Genomic DNA, 19,427 nt, shown 5'->3' with positions numbered 1-19,427 from the left:
TACTGAGTTAGGGTTAGGTTAAGTTGAATGATTTCCGTATTTCTGGTCAATCATGTAAGGCACCATCTTGGTCATGTTCCTCTCGCTTTTACAGAAACTGACTACAAGTATGAACTAAAACATTTAATATTTTAAACTTATCTGAAACAGTTGATGATTGTAATGTATCACCTTCAAAGTCTTAAGAGTAAATTATATCCATAAACATAATACTATATTACCTTTGGCACACTAGTGAACTAATCTTTTATGAAATTTTGGCGACCTCCTAATCGGAAGTATGACATCTCGATCTCTAAGGCTCCGCCTTTCGCTATTTATCTTTCACAAAATAAATGTGCTTCTCAGACCTGATTGTAAAATGGGAGCGTTTTGCCGACCACCGTCCATTTCCTGACGTCATTCTAGAACCGGCCTCAGCAACGAGCCATTGTTGTCTCTAGATTAGGACCAAGACGAACCACTTCTTCTCAGAGTTGATGCTAAAATGAAAGGATTTTGCCGATCTCCGAAGAGAAAGTGGAGGTGCTTTAGCCTGGGGCGGTACTGGCAGCACAGACTCTTCCTGGAAGGGGCTGTTCCTCCACGTTCATGCGTATGAACGTGGAGGAACAGCCCCTCCCAACTGTCAGTCGATCTCGAGGATTGGAAGGGGCTGGTGCTCAGCGAACAGGGTTTTAGAGGAGTGTTCAGAGATGCTTGAATAAAGCAAAATTAGTTTCGGGGGTGTTTTTGTGAAGAATTAACATTATAATACACTTAGTTAATTTTACATGGTTCTGACACTTTACATCAATAAATGTGCACATTTTGGTCAATCTTGTGTTGCAGATTTACCAACATCTAGCATCTTAAAATGTAAAAAGCAATTAACTCGAAGAGGTAGGAAAAAGTTCAGGTAGTAGTTAATTTATTTTAACTGTTTTTTAACCTGCCTCACTCTCACTGGACACATCTGATAAATCTATAAGTCAGAACTCATTAATATTTGGTAAATTGGTACGTTATTTGATATTTTGAAACTTCCAGCTTAAAGTTTTGACACACCCGTAAGTTGAATACATTTATGGAGATTTGATGTAAACAGGCTGCTACAGTATTGACTCCTGTTGATCCATGTCTTTCTGGTCTCTAATACGTTTGTCCAACTTGTTTTTATTGTATTAGTCATTCATAATAGCAGGTGTTGCCTCGCTGACTTTAAAAAGTCGATTTCAGCTTATTTTCTCTGAGTCTAAATATTTGACTTGAAGAGCCGTAGATCAGTCTCAGGTATTTCACAGCGTGTTCATGAACTGCATGAAGTTGGAGGAGGCTACGGTCAACTGAGCGCGCTCAGGTGTCAGTCAGCACACATGGGAGGCCGCTTGGTTAGAAACAACTGTAACATTTAGCAAAGGAAGGTGTTGTGACATTTCCAAAACCCACGGGCCTGCTTCTGCCTTCAGCGCATGTGCGTGTTCATGTGTGGAAAGGGTAGAGAGGTGCCTTGTGGGTAGTTAATCCACGGATACTGACTCTACCACGAAACCCATGGGCTGCTGGCGTCTCCTGAACAACATGCGCTCACATGCACTGACCTTTCCTGCGCTATTAAATGACACACCTGAAGCTAGGCGTGTGTATGTGGAAAATTGGCGAGCGCACACGCACGCAACGACTGATCAACAGCCTCGGGGGGGAATCTCTGACTTTAATTAGGGGGTCTGGTGCGAATGGGCGGAGTTAATCTACTTGTTTTTGATAAGATGGTGGCTAGAAATGCAGAGTGACGAACAATGAGTACTCTGAGCATGCTCAGATTAGGTCCACAGTATTACAGCCTCAGAACGTTCTCATCCTTAAAGATTCACATCTGGACTTAAAGAGGACGTGAACAAAAGTTCATCAATCTCCATCTGAAGTGATGGTTTCATCTTCCTCACTGTCTGAAAAAACTACAAATTACAAATATTTTTGCATTTTTTTGGTGACTTTTTAACAATAAATTAATATTTTAATTCTGTTTAAGTAATAACAAACTGTCACACTTCAGTTGAAACTAAAACCCTCAAGTAAAAATAATTTAATGCTTAAATTAGTAGAAACACTTGAACATAACGGAATGGGACTTTCACTTTCACAGCCGAGCATGTGTTGAGTCTTTAATTCTTTAGTTTGGAGTGAATGAACTATTTTCTAGTCAGCAGGTGGCGCTGTAAGGGTGTGCCATGGAGCAAAGTAGGTAGGTGGTTTGATGTCTCATCTCCACATTCCACATGTCTGTGGTGCGTTCACTGACACGTGAGGGATGCCATGGAGAACAAAAAAGTCACACAAACTCAAAGTGACTCGGTACACCTGAACAATTAGCATCCAAACTATAGAAATGACTTGATAATCCTGCATGAGAGGTTCAAGTTTTGGACTCCACGTCTACAAACGAGCGAAGGGGCTTCTATCTTTAACCCTTTAACACCTGAGGCGTCGCGGGTGATGCTTAAACACAAAATCTTTGTTTGTTTTGAAATCAATGGATGGACTCTACCCCCCACCCCCCCCCCAAACACCCATTTTCAGAGACCTTGTTAGAGGGTAACCAAACAGGAAAGTTGGAGGCAAACTCCACCCACAGCAGAAATGTGAAATTCCAGTCGGAGGGGTGGGACAGTTATCACTACTGGAGCTGCAGATAATGACGTGAGACTTAAATGGTTTGACCAATCACAAAATTCAACTGTAATGCCTCGTTTCAACCTGTAGGGGGCAGCACACAGACAGTTTTGACTATATTTTTAAGTATTGAAGTTTATTTCAATGTGTCAAAAATTTGGCAAAGACCAACAGACAGCACTTTTAACCCAAGAGAACCCATGGTGACGTCAGTGTCTCAGAAAAACATCAGAAATGCATTGCCTGGTCTACTTGGTTTGTGGTGTATTCCAAATATTTGTTTTTTTTTTTGTTTTTTTTTTATTTTTTTTAGGAAAAATGGGTCCATGTCTTTATGGGTTACACCCCCTCTTATAGAGGTCAACAGACAAACAAAGCTGATTTAGGGTTTGGTTTCCCTCAAACCCTCATGCTATCCTTGTTATGTTGACGTTGGGTACCGGGTCATCTGGACCCCACAAGACAGTGCACTAAACTTTTTTTGTTTCAATTATTTTCGATGTTCACTGGTGTTCGTGGCAGACATGAAATCCTGTCCACCTTCATCCACATGTATCATAGGATGGATAACACATCAATGTAAGGCTGGGGTAATCTGGACCGCATAAGATAGCACAAGAGTTAAGGTGGTCCAAGTAAACTCTAGTCAATGCGACTGTCCCATCATCATCTATCAAAGGAGACGTTGGCGTCTTTCTCTTTTGCCGTTCAGAATAGATATTACAGTACATGTACCATATCTGAACCAAACTAGGGGTGTTGCGGATCACAAAACTCACGGTTCGGATCGTGTCACGGTTTTAGGGTCACGGTTCGGATCACTTTTCGGATCAGTAAAAAGTTAAAAAAAAAAACAACAAAAAAAACACCACCACCACCAACAACAACAACAACAACAACATGAAAGCTAAATTAAATTTGGAAACGTTTCAAATCATATATTCAAAATGAATATAAAGTACTTCCCTTACACAAAAGTTCAAAACTTTTGCTCACTGAGGCCTATTTATTAAAACAAAAAATCTTTAAAGTTTGAACACAAGCAAAATGCTAAAACTTGTAGTTTCTGAATACATACAAATCTACAAAAACAGAGAAAAGAATGCTTAAAAATAGTTTTGAAAATACCAAATCTATCTGGTGTTCACTTGAAATACAAATGTTCTGATCCCACTCGCCAAATGGGGACATTTAAATATTTAAAATAATAATAATTATCTGTAAAACGTGGCACTGTTGCACCCGCTTTTCCTGGTGATCTTTTTGGCTTGCCATAAAATCATGTCCATTACGGATGTATTCTTTGAATCCAGAAATTGAAACGTGTACTGATGCTTTTATTCAGGTCTTAACATTAAATAAACCTGATATCTATCCATCCGCGTCAAGTTGAGTAAAGTTTGTGACGGAAGCTGCAGGGTTTTTCCTGGCTTAAAATAAGGTGGTGGTGTCTCGTGGGGACTTCAGATTTGTATACCTTAACAAGTTTATTTTATTATTATTATTATGTAACTTTATTGAACATTCTTTCAATTTACATATTTTACTATAGATCACCTCATTATAAAACAGAAATGTAACTAACAAGCCTAATTTTGATACACAATAAAACAACAAATTATTCTAGTTTGAAGCTCCATACAAAAGCTTCAGAAGAAACCCTCAAATTCATGGCCCCGCCCCCTTGTCCGTTTACGAGCACTCTCTCCTTTCCGCGCGGCAATAGACAGACTGTCTCCTTTTTTCTTTTTTCACGGAGGTTCTCCTCTAAATCAGGTGTTTAAACTCCTGATTTTAAAGCGTGTCTTCTCTCCCTTAAACTCTGTGGGTCTGACGGTAACAAACAGCTGTGGAAGAATAGTCCAGTCGGACCGAACCATTTTCAATTTAGAGGAAGGGGGGTCCACAGACGATGTTTCCAAAACAAAATATATAATTATTGTTACCTTGACATTAAAATCAAAATATTTGCGATTATATATTGGTTATTGGTTTACTGAAATTATTTTTTCTGTTGTATCATTTTGTCATCATTCGGGTCTCCGTGGACTCTCTCTCAGTCTGGGCTCCTAGAATCAGCCACATCCCCCCTTTTCCAGGAGCTGGTGGCGGCCGACACCAAATTCTCTATGCAGGAAAAGCTCTGAAAGCTCCGCCCACACGCAGCGGGAGATTCAGGAACAGACTTTAAGAAATAACCGTGAAGCTGTTACTTCAGCGCTGGTCAAAACAAAGAGGATTTACAGGAATTTGACAGAATTTCATTGATGTGAACGGACAATGATTAAAATTATGAGAGCCCAAGGTGTGTGCGCTCGCTGGGGGTGGGGGTCGGAGTGGTCCGCGGTACACACGTGTCCGAACCGTGTCCCGAACCGTGGCTTCTGATCCGTACGGACCACGGATAATCCGTGATCCGCAACACCCCTAAACCAAACTGTGCTAGAGTCGGGCTGTTTGCCTACTGCAAACAACTCACGTTGCTCATTAAAAGCTGGACTCTAACACAGATGCCAATGTTTCCAACAGTTTGAACTCCTATCATTGCTTTACCACCAACAGAGAGATGGCTTTCAAGCCTGTAAAAATACAGGTTATATAAAGCTACCTTGTACTCTCTACCATAGTTTGTTTTGTAAGCATACAGCTGTTTGCAGATGAGGTTTTACGTTGCTTTGAGAGTTTGACGTGGGGTGACATGTATCTTCATAGTTTTGCAGAATCGGCACATTTAGCAAGTAAGTACTTAGTAAGACCGTAAATCCTGCTCTGGACTACTTTGTTCAACTTTTTAACTCCACACATGTCACCTAAATAACACTTTGTAGATAATAATAGAACTCGTGATCAATGTAGTTCCAATGGATTCTGTTGCGGAAAACAGCGACTTTGGATACCGACTATGCGCCGATATGCAACACTTTCCGTTAAGTACAGTGTTCCTCCACTTATTTGCGGTTTCATGTATTCCCAGATTTTTTTTCAGTCACGTGACTTTTCGGAAGTCAAAACGCTCGCATGGAACTTTTTTCCCTGCATGGAGAAATGGCATCAGCTGATTCAGAAGCCGCTAAAAAATATACTGAAATGCAGAGGAAGATAATCGCGGAGGATAATTATCATCCAGGGAAGTTGTTTCTGATGGATAAAACCGGCCTCTTCTGGAAGAAGATGCTCTCTTGCATTTCTTTGATGAAGGAGGAAGCACACGCTTCTGGTTCTAAGTCACAGAGTGGCAGAGTGACACTCATCTGCGTCATAAGGAACGTTGCTGTTCTGAACATATATATAAAAAAAAACTCTGTTACTTCAATGTTCTTTAAAATCCCTCTCCGATCAAAATCATGTTTTTTAAGTTTCTGACATGCATGTGTGGCATTTTTCGTATGAAAGATCACAAATTTAGTAGGATACAATTTCTCCTCTTAACTTGCTGTCAATCAAATTGTCACAAAGACACTCTGTTTGAATCAATGAGCCATTGTGATGTCACAATGGCTGAGGCCAAGAGTGCATGCGCAAGCTCCCTGATCTGCCCGATTGATAAATGCAACTTTTTTCCGCCAGGTTTGGAATGCAAGGCTGGGCTCGCACTGCGGCTGGAGCACCAGTTGTTGGATGTCTCCGGCCCCAAACCCCCACGAATAAGGGGGGCTACTGTATACACTGTACAAAGTGAAACATCGGATCAATTAACAAAATCTCTGTCATTTGTTTCCTTTAAAAATATTAGTTTTTCTCAAACTCAATTTTAGAGTTGAGTAAACCATGAACCCAAACTATTAATCTGATGAAAACTAAGTATTGTAAATGTAACAAATTACAGAAATATTGTTAACTGATCCAACACTGTTCAGTGTAGCGGCGCAAAGCTGCTTTTCTCCACAGCAGTATCAGCTGATTTGTGCTGGTTGTTTATGGGCTTCACGATTGTAAAGTGTTGAATATCAGTGCAAATTTTGTTTTTCCGCCTTTGAAATTGCTAAAATTACGTTAATTGTGCCGATGGTGGAAGAAGTACACAACTTCAAAGATCGCTAAAGCTCGGGTGTTAAAGAGTTTATCTTTGAATGGATCCAGCAGCAGACTCAGGTACAGTACGGACTATCTGACCTAAGCGATTACATAAAAGTGGGGAAGATGAAGGCTGATGTGTGAAAGTTGATGGATCAGGATGAGAGGCTGCTTCAGTCAGCTGAGCTGCAGGTTCAAAAACACGAAAATCTCATGAAATCTTCAGCCAATCAGGCTGCAGCCTCGTCATTGCGGTCATCCTGGTTGCTTTAGTCCCAAATGTGACATGTAAAAGTACACGCCCACATCTACCAAGTTTATCAGTACAAGCCACACCCCCTCAGGTTTTTGGCTATGATGACATCGGTGACTGCGTCAAAGACGAACTGGATGTTGTTGGTGTCGGTGGCGCAGGTCACGTGGGAGTACACCTCCTTGTTGGGGGACTTGTTCTTGCTGTCGTACTGAGCCTTGATGTATTCGATTCCGTCCTGGTACGTGTTGGGACCTGCAGGGCGGGGACACAAACACAGGCGTGTGACACACAGCAGCAGTCAGGCTGCGTCTTTTACAGGATTTGTCGTTTTTGTGTCCACATGTGTGAGGTTTCATGTAAGGCTTTCGAACTTTTGATTCAAAAACGTTTTACTTTTGATGATAACAACACGTCTGACTAAATGAACAGACCAGTTTGAATAAATGACCTGCGATGCAAAGTAACCACTCTTTTCTGAGACAGAAAAAGAACGGAGCCTCTACATGTAAATAATTGATCAGACAGCAGCATCGAGAAGCGTTCAAACTCAGCCTGTTATGAGCTGCAGGTTCATGTGCCAGCTCCAATTGGCTCTGATGCTGCTGGGATGAGGCTGATCTGAGGAACTGGAGCCATTTTGGTTTCAACGGATGCTGCCTTTATTGTGGGAGTCAGCCAGCAGCTTTACTGTCGGACTACAGAAGAGAGAAGCTGCCAGAATTCAAAATAAATAGGATAAATACGGACATAGATTCCTAAATAGATGAATGTGTCACAAAAGGATCAGATTAGCCATGAATAGACAACTAAAATGTTAAAAAAACATCTGTTTTATTAGCATTTGTCAAATGCAATTGTGGAAAATGGACGTTTTTAAAATTTTCTTTTAATTTTCCTTTATTTTTGGCATTTTGCACTAAAACACCATGCAAGTAATTAGTTAAAAATTAAGTTTCAATTTGATTTTATTTTTCTTGTACTTTTTTTTTTCTTGGTGTAACAATCCAAGTAAGCCTAGACGTATTTCTGTCACAAACCATCTTATTTTCTATATTTTACCATTAATGTGGTATATACCGTATTTTCCGGACTATAAGTCGCGGTTTTTTTCATAGATTGAATGTCCCTGCGACTTATACTCCAGTGCGACTTATATACGAATTTTTAATGATGAGATATGGACCGTAAGTCTAGAGTGCCCTCTTATGGTGATCTATGCAATTACTTTATTTACTTTAGTTATTCAGACGTGACACAGAGGACTAAGAATTTAACGGATTTAGTGATATGGAGTGAGATTGCGTGCAATTAATTACAGTAAAGATACAAAGTTGATGAGTTCTTGAGTCTATAGTTAAATAAAACTGTTATGTTATATAAATGCTACACCTTTTCGTTTTTTTCATGATGCTAATATGTGAATATGTGTTGACACATATTCAGCCTGTTTTCTATTCACTTATGAATGTTATAACTTACCTTCCAGGATGATGTAATATCGTTTTTTTCAACCAGTTTGTAAAATAAATTACTTGAAAAAAATGCGACTTATACTCCAGTGCGACTTATGTATGGTTTTTTCTTCTTCATTATGCATTTTTTGGCCCCTGCGACTTATACTCCGGTGCGACTTATAGTCCGAAAAATACGGTAATAGTTTTTATTATATGTGTAAAAAAATAAAATCAACTTAAATTCAATAAATAAAAGATGAAGCTTGTAATTGTGAAAAAAACATGTTAAAAAATATATTATTTTTTCTTATCTTTGGTGAATAGAAATTGATTTTTTAAACACTGTTATAATGAAAATGATATATTTTTATTTTTTTAATAAATAAACATTTTATTTTAACTGTAAAAAGAAATCAGCTGCTGGATATGACAAGTTAAAAAAATTAAATGACAAAATATTTTTTTGTTGACAATTTTTGTTGTTTGTGTTTCAATGATTCATAGAAATTGTGTTATCATAGCAATCTCAATATCTTTCTTTTAAATTTCGGCGTCTTCTGTGCTCCATAGCTGTTGGTGCAGCAGCTTCTTCCCAACGCTCCACAGTGGAGAGCGATGAAGAGCGATGAAGAGCGATGAAGACGAGAGCGGGGAAACGGCTCTGGAATTCTAATCCTCTCTTTCTCACACTCTCTGTTTAGCCGTTTCTCCATCTTGCTTTCCCACAGTCTGGGTCTGTTTTTTCCCTCTTTTTCTCACACTCTCAGCGTTCTCACTTTTTGTTGTTCTCTGCCAGAGTCCCGCTGTTTTGTCTCGTGCTCCTGATTGGACCGCGGGAATGCTCGCCGCTCCCTTTGCTCTCCGGGCTTCTTTCACTCTCGTCTTTTGTTTCTTATAGCCTGAGCTCATCGCTCTGCTTTCTTCCCAAGAATCGGCACTACGAGAGAACAAGCTGTCTTCTCGACAACTGTAATTTACACAAGAGAGATCATGAAGACTATATTTCCTGTAACTCGTGTTCTTCGACTGACTGTAACTCTCCAACCATTTATCCGATCAACATAATCCCAGCTGATTGTAAATCTGATTGTAAATCAGCTAGAATTATGTTGATCATGTGAATAGTTGAAGAGTTACAGTTACAGTTATTTGATAACAGTTTTTGAACTTATATCGTTAAATTTCGTCTAATTTTCTCATAGGAGGAGAAAATAAACACATTGTCAGATCAAAAACCGCGAACAGCAAAGAATCAAGTGATCTGTCACTCTGAGATAATCTGGTGAACTTGATTCAGATGAGTGGAGGACGCTGGGAGTGTTCAAACCTTCATTTGGTTCAGTTTGTCTCAAGGATCACACAGCGTCACTTAGGTGAAAATCCATCCAAATCAGAAAACAGAAATCCAGCTACTCCTCTGATTGTCTAACAAGCGCCCTCACCTCATGACCACATTATGTTTACCCACCAGCTCAGTGGTCTAGTGGTGGAGTGTCTGTCCAGACTGGGAGGTTGTGGGTTAAATTTACAGTCAGTAATGTCCCAAAACTGGGTCACAGGACATTATGGGGTTAGACCACCAAATGGTTTCTGGGTAACTGCAGCTCACCACTGGGTCAAATGCAGAGGAAATATTTCACATAATATAAAAATATTTTCAGCATGCTGCACATCAACTAGTGAGACTTTACCATAACCGGCAAGACATTTTCCAATCTTTTTAGGATGAGTTTTTCCTAAAAATCTTCTTCTAAAGCTTCCATCGCGATCAGATCAACAGCTTATTCTTTAATAGATGCATTTCTAATGGATTGAAATTCTAGAAATGCAAAAAAACCCACAATTTTCCAATTACACCGCTTCTATTAAATCCTAAATATGTGAAAAAACATAAACCAACTCACACAATAAGTCAATCAAAAACAATGTGACGGATGTGAACAATATTTTGATTTACCGAAGATACGAATTTCTGCCACTAGAGCTCATCATCATCTATCAAAGGAGACGTTGGCATCTTATTCAGGCCATGGAGCGGCAAGATGTGGGAGCGGCTACGGATGAAGAGATTTGGGGAAATCGTGGTTGGTGATTTTACAGAGGAGCTGTGGATCCAACAATTCCTAACAGGCTCATCTTTTGATGATGCTATAAGACCTCTTGTGGCGTGGTATCTGGCTGTTGGTCACATGACTCATTTAATAAAATCCAAGAGTTTTCAAATCAGTTGAATTTATCATCACAAATCCAATTTGCGCACATTCCTAGTCTATGGAGACGCAGATTCTAAAGGTTTAAACAAGAAAAACAGTGTAAAAATTTTTAAGTCTGTCTAAAAAAGTGTATAAAGTGTTTATGAGGAGTTTTACAGCCTTAAAACATCTATAGTATTGTAAAAAATAAAGATGACTTCCAGTACTTTTGGAGATTACCAACACAGCGGTCAGCTTCTACACTGTGAAAGTAAAACACAGCCAGCCTAAACACACAACAAACATCTGAGTCAACAAGGTCACGTGACGGATTTACCACATCCAACCAAGCTAAGCAGAACTCATCAAGAAACGCCTTATGGAACATCCTCAGAGCCCCCAACTGTCAGGCACGTCGGTGGAGGGCTGGTTATGTGGGCCCATAACTTAGCCGCAGAAGCTGAAGTTCTTCAGTGGAACAGAAACTGAAGATATGGGGGCGGGGGGAACTTCAATCTTATTTACACGTCAAATGTTTGTCATTTGTTGTTGCTAATCTAAATGTATGTTTTGCTAAATCCAGATATTTTTACCTTCTTGTTCTTAAACTGATGAGCTTCACTACACCTGAGAGTAAAATGAGGAAACTGATGAAATGAAGCTTTTTCTGCAAAAACTGGATGGTTGACTCAGCTCAGCACGGCTGTAGCAGAACCCAGAAGCTTTGGTAAATTAGGATTTAAAGGCAGCAGTCCAGTGAAACCAGGCTGACAAACTCAGAGTCTCAAGATCAGATAAACTGTTATAACACTGGAAGATCCGCTATAAAATGTTTTTCTTTCTACCAAGTTCATAGTTTTTATGTTCTCCTGACAGGTTTGTTGGGGATCTGTGTTCATGTAAAGAGGATGCGGCGTGAGCGTTCTCTCTGAAGGATGTACCGGAGTAATCAGGGAAGCAGATGGACAGTGGCGACTTGATGATCTTGTTTTCAAACAGGTCCTTCTTGTTGAGGAAGAGGATGATGGAGGTGTCCTTGAACCACTTGTTATTACAAATGGAGTCAAAGAGCTTCATAGATTCGTGCATGCGGTTCTGCAGGGGAGAGAGCAACAACAGTTACGGAAGGGCAAAAAAAACCCAACAATTTTGCTGACAAATTGTGCGTTAGAAAGCAGAAAATTAAAAAAAAACACGCTTCTACCACAGTCACACATTCTGAGCTCAGAGAGGAACAAAAAACCCCATGAATTCAGAAAGCAGAACAGAGTACTGAGCAGTTCCTCTTGGGGCGGCTGCAGGGTTTCCTGCTGTGTGTTTGTGTGCGTCAACACAAGTTAGTGGGAAGCTTTCTCACAGGGAGGTTAACAAAACCATGCAAGTTAAGCTTGTTAGTACTTTCTTACTGTCTGCTCTAGCTGGGTTTTTTGTAACAATGGATAAGTTGTGACTTGAAGCTACTTGAAGATATTTCTCCCTCTAGGTGGCGCTGCAGAGTTTCATCTTCGCTAAAAGGCTTATGGAATCAGTGGATGATTATCTGTACTATTTTTCTAATGTTAGATTTTTTTTTTTTACCTCTGCTTACAAAACAAAATAATCATAATCCCACAAATGGCTAAACTGCACATCAGCTTGCCTACTTGTGGCTACCTATGATAACGGCTGGTACTTAAAACATTGAGCCTGGTTGACCAATAGATGGCAGCATATTTTCGGTACTGACATCAGGATCTTACGGGAAAACTATTTTTTTTCTACACTTTGGAACAGTGGTCCTCAACCTTTTTCAGGATGGTTTAAATTAGACAATATTTTCACGGACCGGTCCGAACGGGGCAGAAGTTGGCCTTTTTAAGCTCCCGGTTTCTAAAAATGTATTTTCAAAATAAAATGCTACTGCAAGAAATTTAGTTTTAAAAAAGTCAGTAGATATTTTTTTTATTTTTGCTTTTTACAGATGATGAAGATTTAATGAAAAAGTTTTTGATTTGAAAAACTTCCAAAAAGGAAAAATTACATGATTTCTTCCCATAGAATACAATTTTAACACTCAATCCTGGCTCTGATGATCCTTTAGGGCAAAAAACCTGATCATATATCCTCCTTCATTGGCTATTCTTTTAAACACAAAGGAACATTTTCTGACCCTAATCAAGCCTTGCTGTAGGAAAATTCTCAAATGTCAGGAACTTTATTTGATTGAATCTTCATTCTCTGTAAAATGTTTGGTTTGAACTTTGTGATGAAGAGTTTCCGTTAGCTAGCTTCAGCTACGTCTGAATTTTAACGTGTGATGGGTAAATAAACAAAATCAAATGTAACAACCGTTGTAAAACTGGTATTTTCTAAATATAATATAAACATGAAGCTTAGCAATCCAGGTAGCTGCTTTAAGTCACATGACCAGGGCGGAAAGTCAGTTTTCCAAAATAAAACTTCTTTAAGGATAAAAAAAAAAAAACTAAGCAGAAATAATCTAAGTTACCGCATGTATTTCTTTATTTCTGTCTGCAGCCCGGTACCAAGTGACCCGCGGACCGGCACCGGTGGGTTTGGGACCACTGCTTTAGAATGCAATCAGATGACAGAAAACATATAAAAGCTAAAAATATATATTTTTCTGATTAAAAATATTAATTGCAAGCTAAAAAAAAACACCCCGACAAAGAAAAATTGCTTTATGAAAAAAAAAGCTTTTCTTGTGATTTAAAGTTACAAGAGAAATTATGTGAACCCTTTGGGAGTATCTTAATTTCTATACGAAACAGACGCATGATGTGTTTTCTTTATCTCAATCTAAATCACAAGGATGAAGAAAAACATTTCCTGCTTAAATCACACCAGTTTTTGTTTTCATGTTTTTAATTGAACACAGTCATGGGTCCAGTTTATGCATCAAACCAAGTAAATTCCAAAGGGTTCACTTATTTTCTCCCGCAGTCGTATGTCAAATAGCAAAGTTTTCACATAACTGCAGAGTCCTAAAATACAGGCTAATCCAACTGCATTATAGAGTCCTGATTTTAGCTCCGCCCAGAAAGTACAACTTTAAAATATTCTGCAACACTTAGAAATGTTTCAATGAAAAATCAATTCTTTTTTTTTTTTATCTACAATGCAAATATGAAAACTCTGCAGCGTCTCCATTTACCTAAAGGGAAAAATCCTCTTAAAACTAAACGGGAACTATCGATGGATCATAAATATAACTACATTTGTTAGAAAACTGACAAAAGATCTAAAACGCTGTCAATACAGACACTTTTCATATTTATTAATTCATATTTTGATGTTAATCTTTTCCATCACTAAAAAAAGCTTCGATTAGCTGATGATCTGATCAATTAAATAGACGTAACATGTAAAATAGTGAGCAGAATGTGGTCTGTATAAAAATACACTGATTTATCTGAAACATTGAGTTAAAAAACAGCATCTCTCTGGGTCTGATCCGTCACAGTCTATCTAAGGTTGGGTGGGCGGGGCTAATAGGACAAGCAGAAAAAGAGGAGCTCGAAAAGTCAGAGACAAAAAAAGAACGACGGTCACTGAGAGACGCTGCTTTTTAAGTCTTGGTTAACAGAAGAAAAGAAGAAAAAAAAACAACCTATCCAGAGGTTTCATACCTGTCTGTGGGAGGAGCATCTGCAGAAGATCTTACTGCTGATTGGTTAGAGAGAAGAGTCGATAGCGAGGAGTGGAAGGAGCCAGAGATGCTGCAGGGTGGAGCTCAGAGCAGGAACAGAAAACATAAGCAAACCCACCCATGTCCCTCCACCTGATCCATGCATGTACACACAAACACACACACACACCCAAACACACACACACGCACGCACATGCACAGACCTCGTGTGAAAAGACAGTGTTCATAGCACAGGGGGGGCGTGTTTGTGGACATCTCAGTACGTTTCAATGCAGACAAGGAGGAGACAGAAAGAAGGGAGATATCAAGCAAAAGTGAGGTTTTTCTATGATGGACGTATTTGTTTTTGTTTAAACATCATGTTATAAAGAAACAAAAAAAAAAAACTATAAAATCACATCATGAAATGACAAAAACACATGGAAACACAGGCAGAAAACATCCACAGACCTGCTATTCCATCAAACACATCATTAAACCTGGTCAAAGTCTTCCACGCCGTTTTACTGTTATGCTACGTTCACAGTGGGATAAGAAAATCACATTTGAACAACTGCGTTCAAGGAAATGTCTAAGTAAACACAGGTATATACGTGTTCTACAACCAAAACTCCCAGATTTTAAGTCTGTTTTTGGGCTTTGTGTACAAAATCTGAAAGTTAAACCAGCTGAACTCTGACCAACACCGTTTTGCTGGGCATGTATGGGTGTTCATAGTGTTCTTGAACGCACCACAAAAGCCTGATGTGTGCAAAGCAAAAGACATTGGATTTGTACACAGAAAACCTTCCACAGTCAAGTTAAAAACACTTCAATGGGTGAAGATTCAGAAAGTGTTGATTACTAAAGAAAAAAACTTCAGGTGTATTCAGACTCAAAATGGTTCGAGTCTGCTTAATTTAATCCGGATTGAGTCCTGAACCTTGTGTTTGGTCTGATGTCTCCTGCAGGTGGGTTTTTTTTTCTTTTTTTTTGCACACATGCGCAGCTGTGCTCTGAATGTCAGCGTGACCCTTCCCATCCAACAAGAACGAGGGGCTCCGGCGTGCGTGCAAACACGCGCGGCGTGTCACAGTGTTTTATGGATGTTTTCTCTCCTCATCTGAGGCTCCGGCTCAAAGGGACACTTCCCCACATCTGCATAAATGGAGCAGCGTTTCCCAGCCTGCAGCCCTCAGAGGACGCGCGCAGAAACAGCAGTAAGCACCGTGCATTCAAATCAGCTTATTTGTTTAAGGTTACAAGCTTGTGGCTGTGGAAACACCGTGTTCTTTTTACTAAAATCACACTTTTACATACAGATTTCCTAAATATATCAACAAATTCTATTAACGAACCCACAAGCTACAAAAAAATACAAAAATTATGAATTTATATTGTTGATCTTTCAAGATTTCTAGTCATGAATATAAATGCAAAACAAACCCAAAATGTGACTCAAAAGATAAAAAATGTGTCCTCTGGAATAGAAATCATGTCAGTCGTCCAGACTGCAGCTCAGTGTGCAGCTGATTTGCATAAAGACAAACACTTCACACACACAGACGACGCTTTGGAGATGCAGCTCTGCTCTGCTGTTATCATGAACAAATGAGTTTCTTCACCTCTGTCGTTTTTCTCACAAGAACATCACAAAAATAGATGAAAAATTAGATAAATACAATCATAAATAAGCAGCAAAACAAATTACATTCATGCCTTACTTGTATTTTTTTGGGAAATATTAGAATATCAGGAAACCTTTAAACTGCCATTAAAGACCCACTCCAATGAAGACGGCATTTAACATGTTTAACATGAAGGAAATTTAGCCTAAACTTGCATTTCTGAGTATTTATTTATTCAAATCATTGTGAATCGGGAACGGATGAAAAAAAATGCAGTTTGAAAAAGATTGTATATGTGATGTAAAAAAAATAAAAATGGGCGGGGCCACGAGCTCCCTGCTCAGCCCCATTCTGATGAGACAAACAGATCTTTGTTTTCCTCATCTGATCTGGTATGTGGATCAAACTGTAAGGCTGGACTGCTCCAATATTGTTAAGCTTTTTTTTTTCACCGGTAATGTGATGCTTTATTTGCACTGGACTCGGCAAAACACTTTCAATCAGCCACTTTGAATGAACAGTCTTTGTATACGCATGTTTCGGACTTTTGCGTTAGTCCACATAAAGACCGTTTTCCGGCTCTACATACAAACACGCAGCCATTGAACGCACATTGAAAGTTAAACCCGTTTACTTTAACCAATCAGGGACTTTGGTAGTGAAGTATGGGAGGTAACAACCGTTTGAAAATTGATAATGGAGGAAAAATGAATCATTTTGGATTGGGCCCAACCAGAATTTTATGACACCAAATGTTTCATATATCGGAATAGAGAAAGAAAATTCTGGAGCCAGGTTTGTGAGATTCACACCGCTTTGACACTAAACCTCTTCCAGCTGCAGCTACATGTGCTAGTAACACCACATGCTAAAAGCTTCCCTCCGCGAGCCTCCTCGAGTTGGTTGATGAAGAAGTGAGATACAAAAACCGTGACACATGCTTGGTGTAGATGTAGCATCAGGTTGAGGATCTGAGGGGCTGTCAGCTAATGGGAGAGCGTGTAAACAGAGAGCTCTCAGCAACGGGGAGGTGGGCTTACTTCACACCAGTAGTCCCGCCCACATTTCAGGGGTGAATTTCTAGTAACCTACTGGCACTCTGCAGAAACTATGTCCTAGAAAATGACAGCTTTATAACATTTTTGCTAAAAGTGGCATAACCATAACTAAAAAGACAACTGGGAACACTTACAATAAATTAAATGATGATCAGAGTGGGTCTTTAATACAGGTAAGGAACGGAGGATAGAAAATCTTAACAGAAGGAAGCAATTCCTGCTTGTTTGTCGGAGATAATGACTTTTTTTTCTATTACTAATAAAAAAACGTGATTTCCAGGATTCTTTTTTTAATTTTCTTTCTCTCACAGTTAAAGTGAATCTATGATGAACATTACAGAACAAACTCAGGTTTTTAAACTTCCAGAATCTGTGACTGACACTCGTTTGCTCATCTGAATAGGCTTCAAACCCTTCAGGAATCACGTGTCTGTCGTACAGAAGAACATGAATCCACAGTAGATGTGTCTCTTCGGGAATAAACTCTGCATTTACCTCATTTTTGTTAAATTTAACTCTAAATGTGCAGAAACAGTGAAGGAGAACATTAGTGAAGTGGATGTTCAGTGTTTAGAAGACGAGCAGATTTTAGAAACCTTGTAGAAAATATCCTGACAGAAAATAAGAATTAAGTTGTGAAAAGATTTTCTAAAAATCGGTTTATAAGAGACACTTTCATGTCCTTATGTGTGACATTAATCCTCCCCCTCCCAGCTGTCTGACTCATACAAACATGTGCTCTACCCTGAAGAACACAGTCTGCTTTTAAATATAGTACTGGTCTCATTCTGCTCAGAAGGGGGCGGTCCTTACCGTGGTCTCGTCCTCGTGCAGCACCTGGTCATACCCGCTCAGCGCCACGCAGAAGATGATGGCCGTCACGTCCTCAAAACAGTGGATCCACTTCTTCCTCTCCGACCTCTGACCTCCGACATCGAACAGCCTGACAGACACACACGGACCTGAACGTCAGTCTGACAGAACCTCCAAACCTGCAAACTATTTGATCCTTGCAAAGATTCACAACCTTGTTTGTAGACATTCAGGGTGTTTTACCAGCTTGGAAGTTGTTTTAATAAAATTATGATTAAATTAAGTCAAAATCATTTTGCTCCAAACTCAAGACAACTGGAGAACGTGATTTAAGATAAAAAAACAAACTTAAATTTCTCTGTAATTTTTGATTCCATTTTAAGAAGAAAGTTCAATAAATGTTGACAAGTTAGACTGGTGCTCATTATTATTTTGTAAACAAAAATTTAGATTTATGTTCTAGTTTCTGTCCAGTTATTTGAGTCTCAGTTCGCCCTCTTGAGTGTTGAAGTGGAAAGTTTATAGGTGGATGTGTTTAAGCTTTAATGTTTGTTGCTCTGTGGAACAGTGGAGGGAAAGTCCGGAGTATTGTTGCTATGCTCGTGTGGATTTGTTTTTCCTATCGAGTCAGTAGAAAGTGTTGTTCACCTGGTCCAGGTGGGCTCAGCTAGCTTGACATCAATAGACTGGAGGGAAATTCCCCCAGTGGAAAGAACCTGTCCAGTTAAAGTGTGTGGTTAAACTTGACGCCGGGTCAATTGGAGCAAGACTGCAGCAAAGTTGTTGCCATTAACTCCCATATGTCTCCCTCCCTGCCACTTATTTTTAACAGAAACAGAACCAAAACGTTCTGTTCGAGTTATGGGATCTCACAATATTTTCTGTGTGAGGCACTACGCAACTAAAGCAGGGGTGTAAAACTCACTCGCACAAGGGGCCAAAATCAAAAAACCACACCTTAGGTCACGGGCCGAACAGGATAAACATTTATTGAACACTTCATTTTTTTAAAACTTTAAAACCGTAACTTTTAAATATAAGTATGAACTAAATATATAGCATTACCTGCAATAATGGTAGTGTGAATGTTTTACGTTGAATTTGGCTGCTGAAGATGCTAAAATTAATAGCTGAAAACGCTGAAGCTGATAGCTAAAATCGCTGGAGCTAATATTTGAAAACGCTGAGGCTGATAGCCAGCTAAAATATTAGCCAAAGGCTAGTACGCTAGCATTAGCTACAATATTAGCTAAACTCCAAAACAACAAAAAAACTTAAAAGAAAGGCTAAGTTAGCCAAAACAGCTAGCATGTAGCTGAAATATTAGATAAACTCCAAAATAGCATAAAAAATCTTAGTAAAAGGCAAATTTTTCAAACTTTAAAACCGTAACTCTTTAACATAAATATGATTAATAATTAGGCAGGAAATACTATCCCAGAATAAATCAACTTAAACCTTAAATAACTTTCAATATTTTACTCTCATTAAAAATATATTTTGTCAAAATTATACTAGTTAGAAATAAACTGTTTTTTGTAACTTATCAAAATGAACTCCAATTAGGAGAATAAAAACTCAAAAACACAAACTGATTGCTTAGAATGAACAAAAACACGTTTTTTTTGGCATATGAGCTACTTTTGAGACGAGAAGTTCAGAAAGATCTACCTTTATATATGTGTGTGTATGTGCATTAAGGGGATCAGACAATTATTTTGGATTATATGGG

The 19,427-nt window shown here is 39.0% G+C and overlaps 1 protein-coding gene across 2 annotated transcripts in view; it reads right to left on the bottom strand.

Moving 5' to 3' along the window:
* LOC112152140 (guanine nucleotide-binding protein G(o) subunit alpha) overlaps positions 1-19,427 on the bottom strand; it is a 117,708-nt gene that overhangs the window by 6,938 nt on the left and 91,343 nt on the right. Inside the window, exons 6-8 of one of the 2 annotated variants that reach the window (XM_024281479.2) lie at positions 17,696-17,825; positions 11,510-11,663; positions 6,622-7,174 (exon numbers count right to left, since the gene is read on the bottom strand). In XM_024281479.2, coding sequence (XP_024137247.1) covers positions 6,987-7,174; positions 11,510-11,663; positions 17,696-17,825 — 472 coding nt within the window. In that variant the 3' untranslated portion in view covers positions 6,622-6,986. Of the gene's footprint in view, positions 1-6,621; positions 7,175-11,509; positions 11,664-17,695; positions 17,826-19,427 lie in introns of those variants that run through there. The other variant, XM_036212505.1, reaches the window with a different exon arrangement.

This window comes from Oryzias melastigma, linkage group LG6 (assembly GCF_002922805.2).
Source record: "Oryzias melastigma strain HK-1 linkage group LG6, ASM292280v2, whole genome shotgun sequence".
NCBI classification, from domain to species: domain Eukaryota; kingdom Metazoa; phylum Chordata; class Actinopteri; order Beloniformes; family Adrianichthyidae; genus Oryzias; species Oryzias melastigma.
This window is presented reverse-complemented; position numbering and strand designations above follow the sequence as displayed.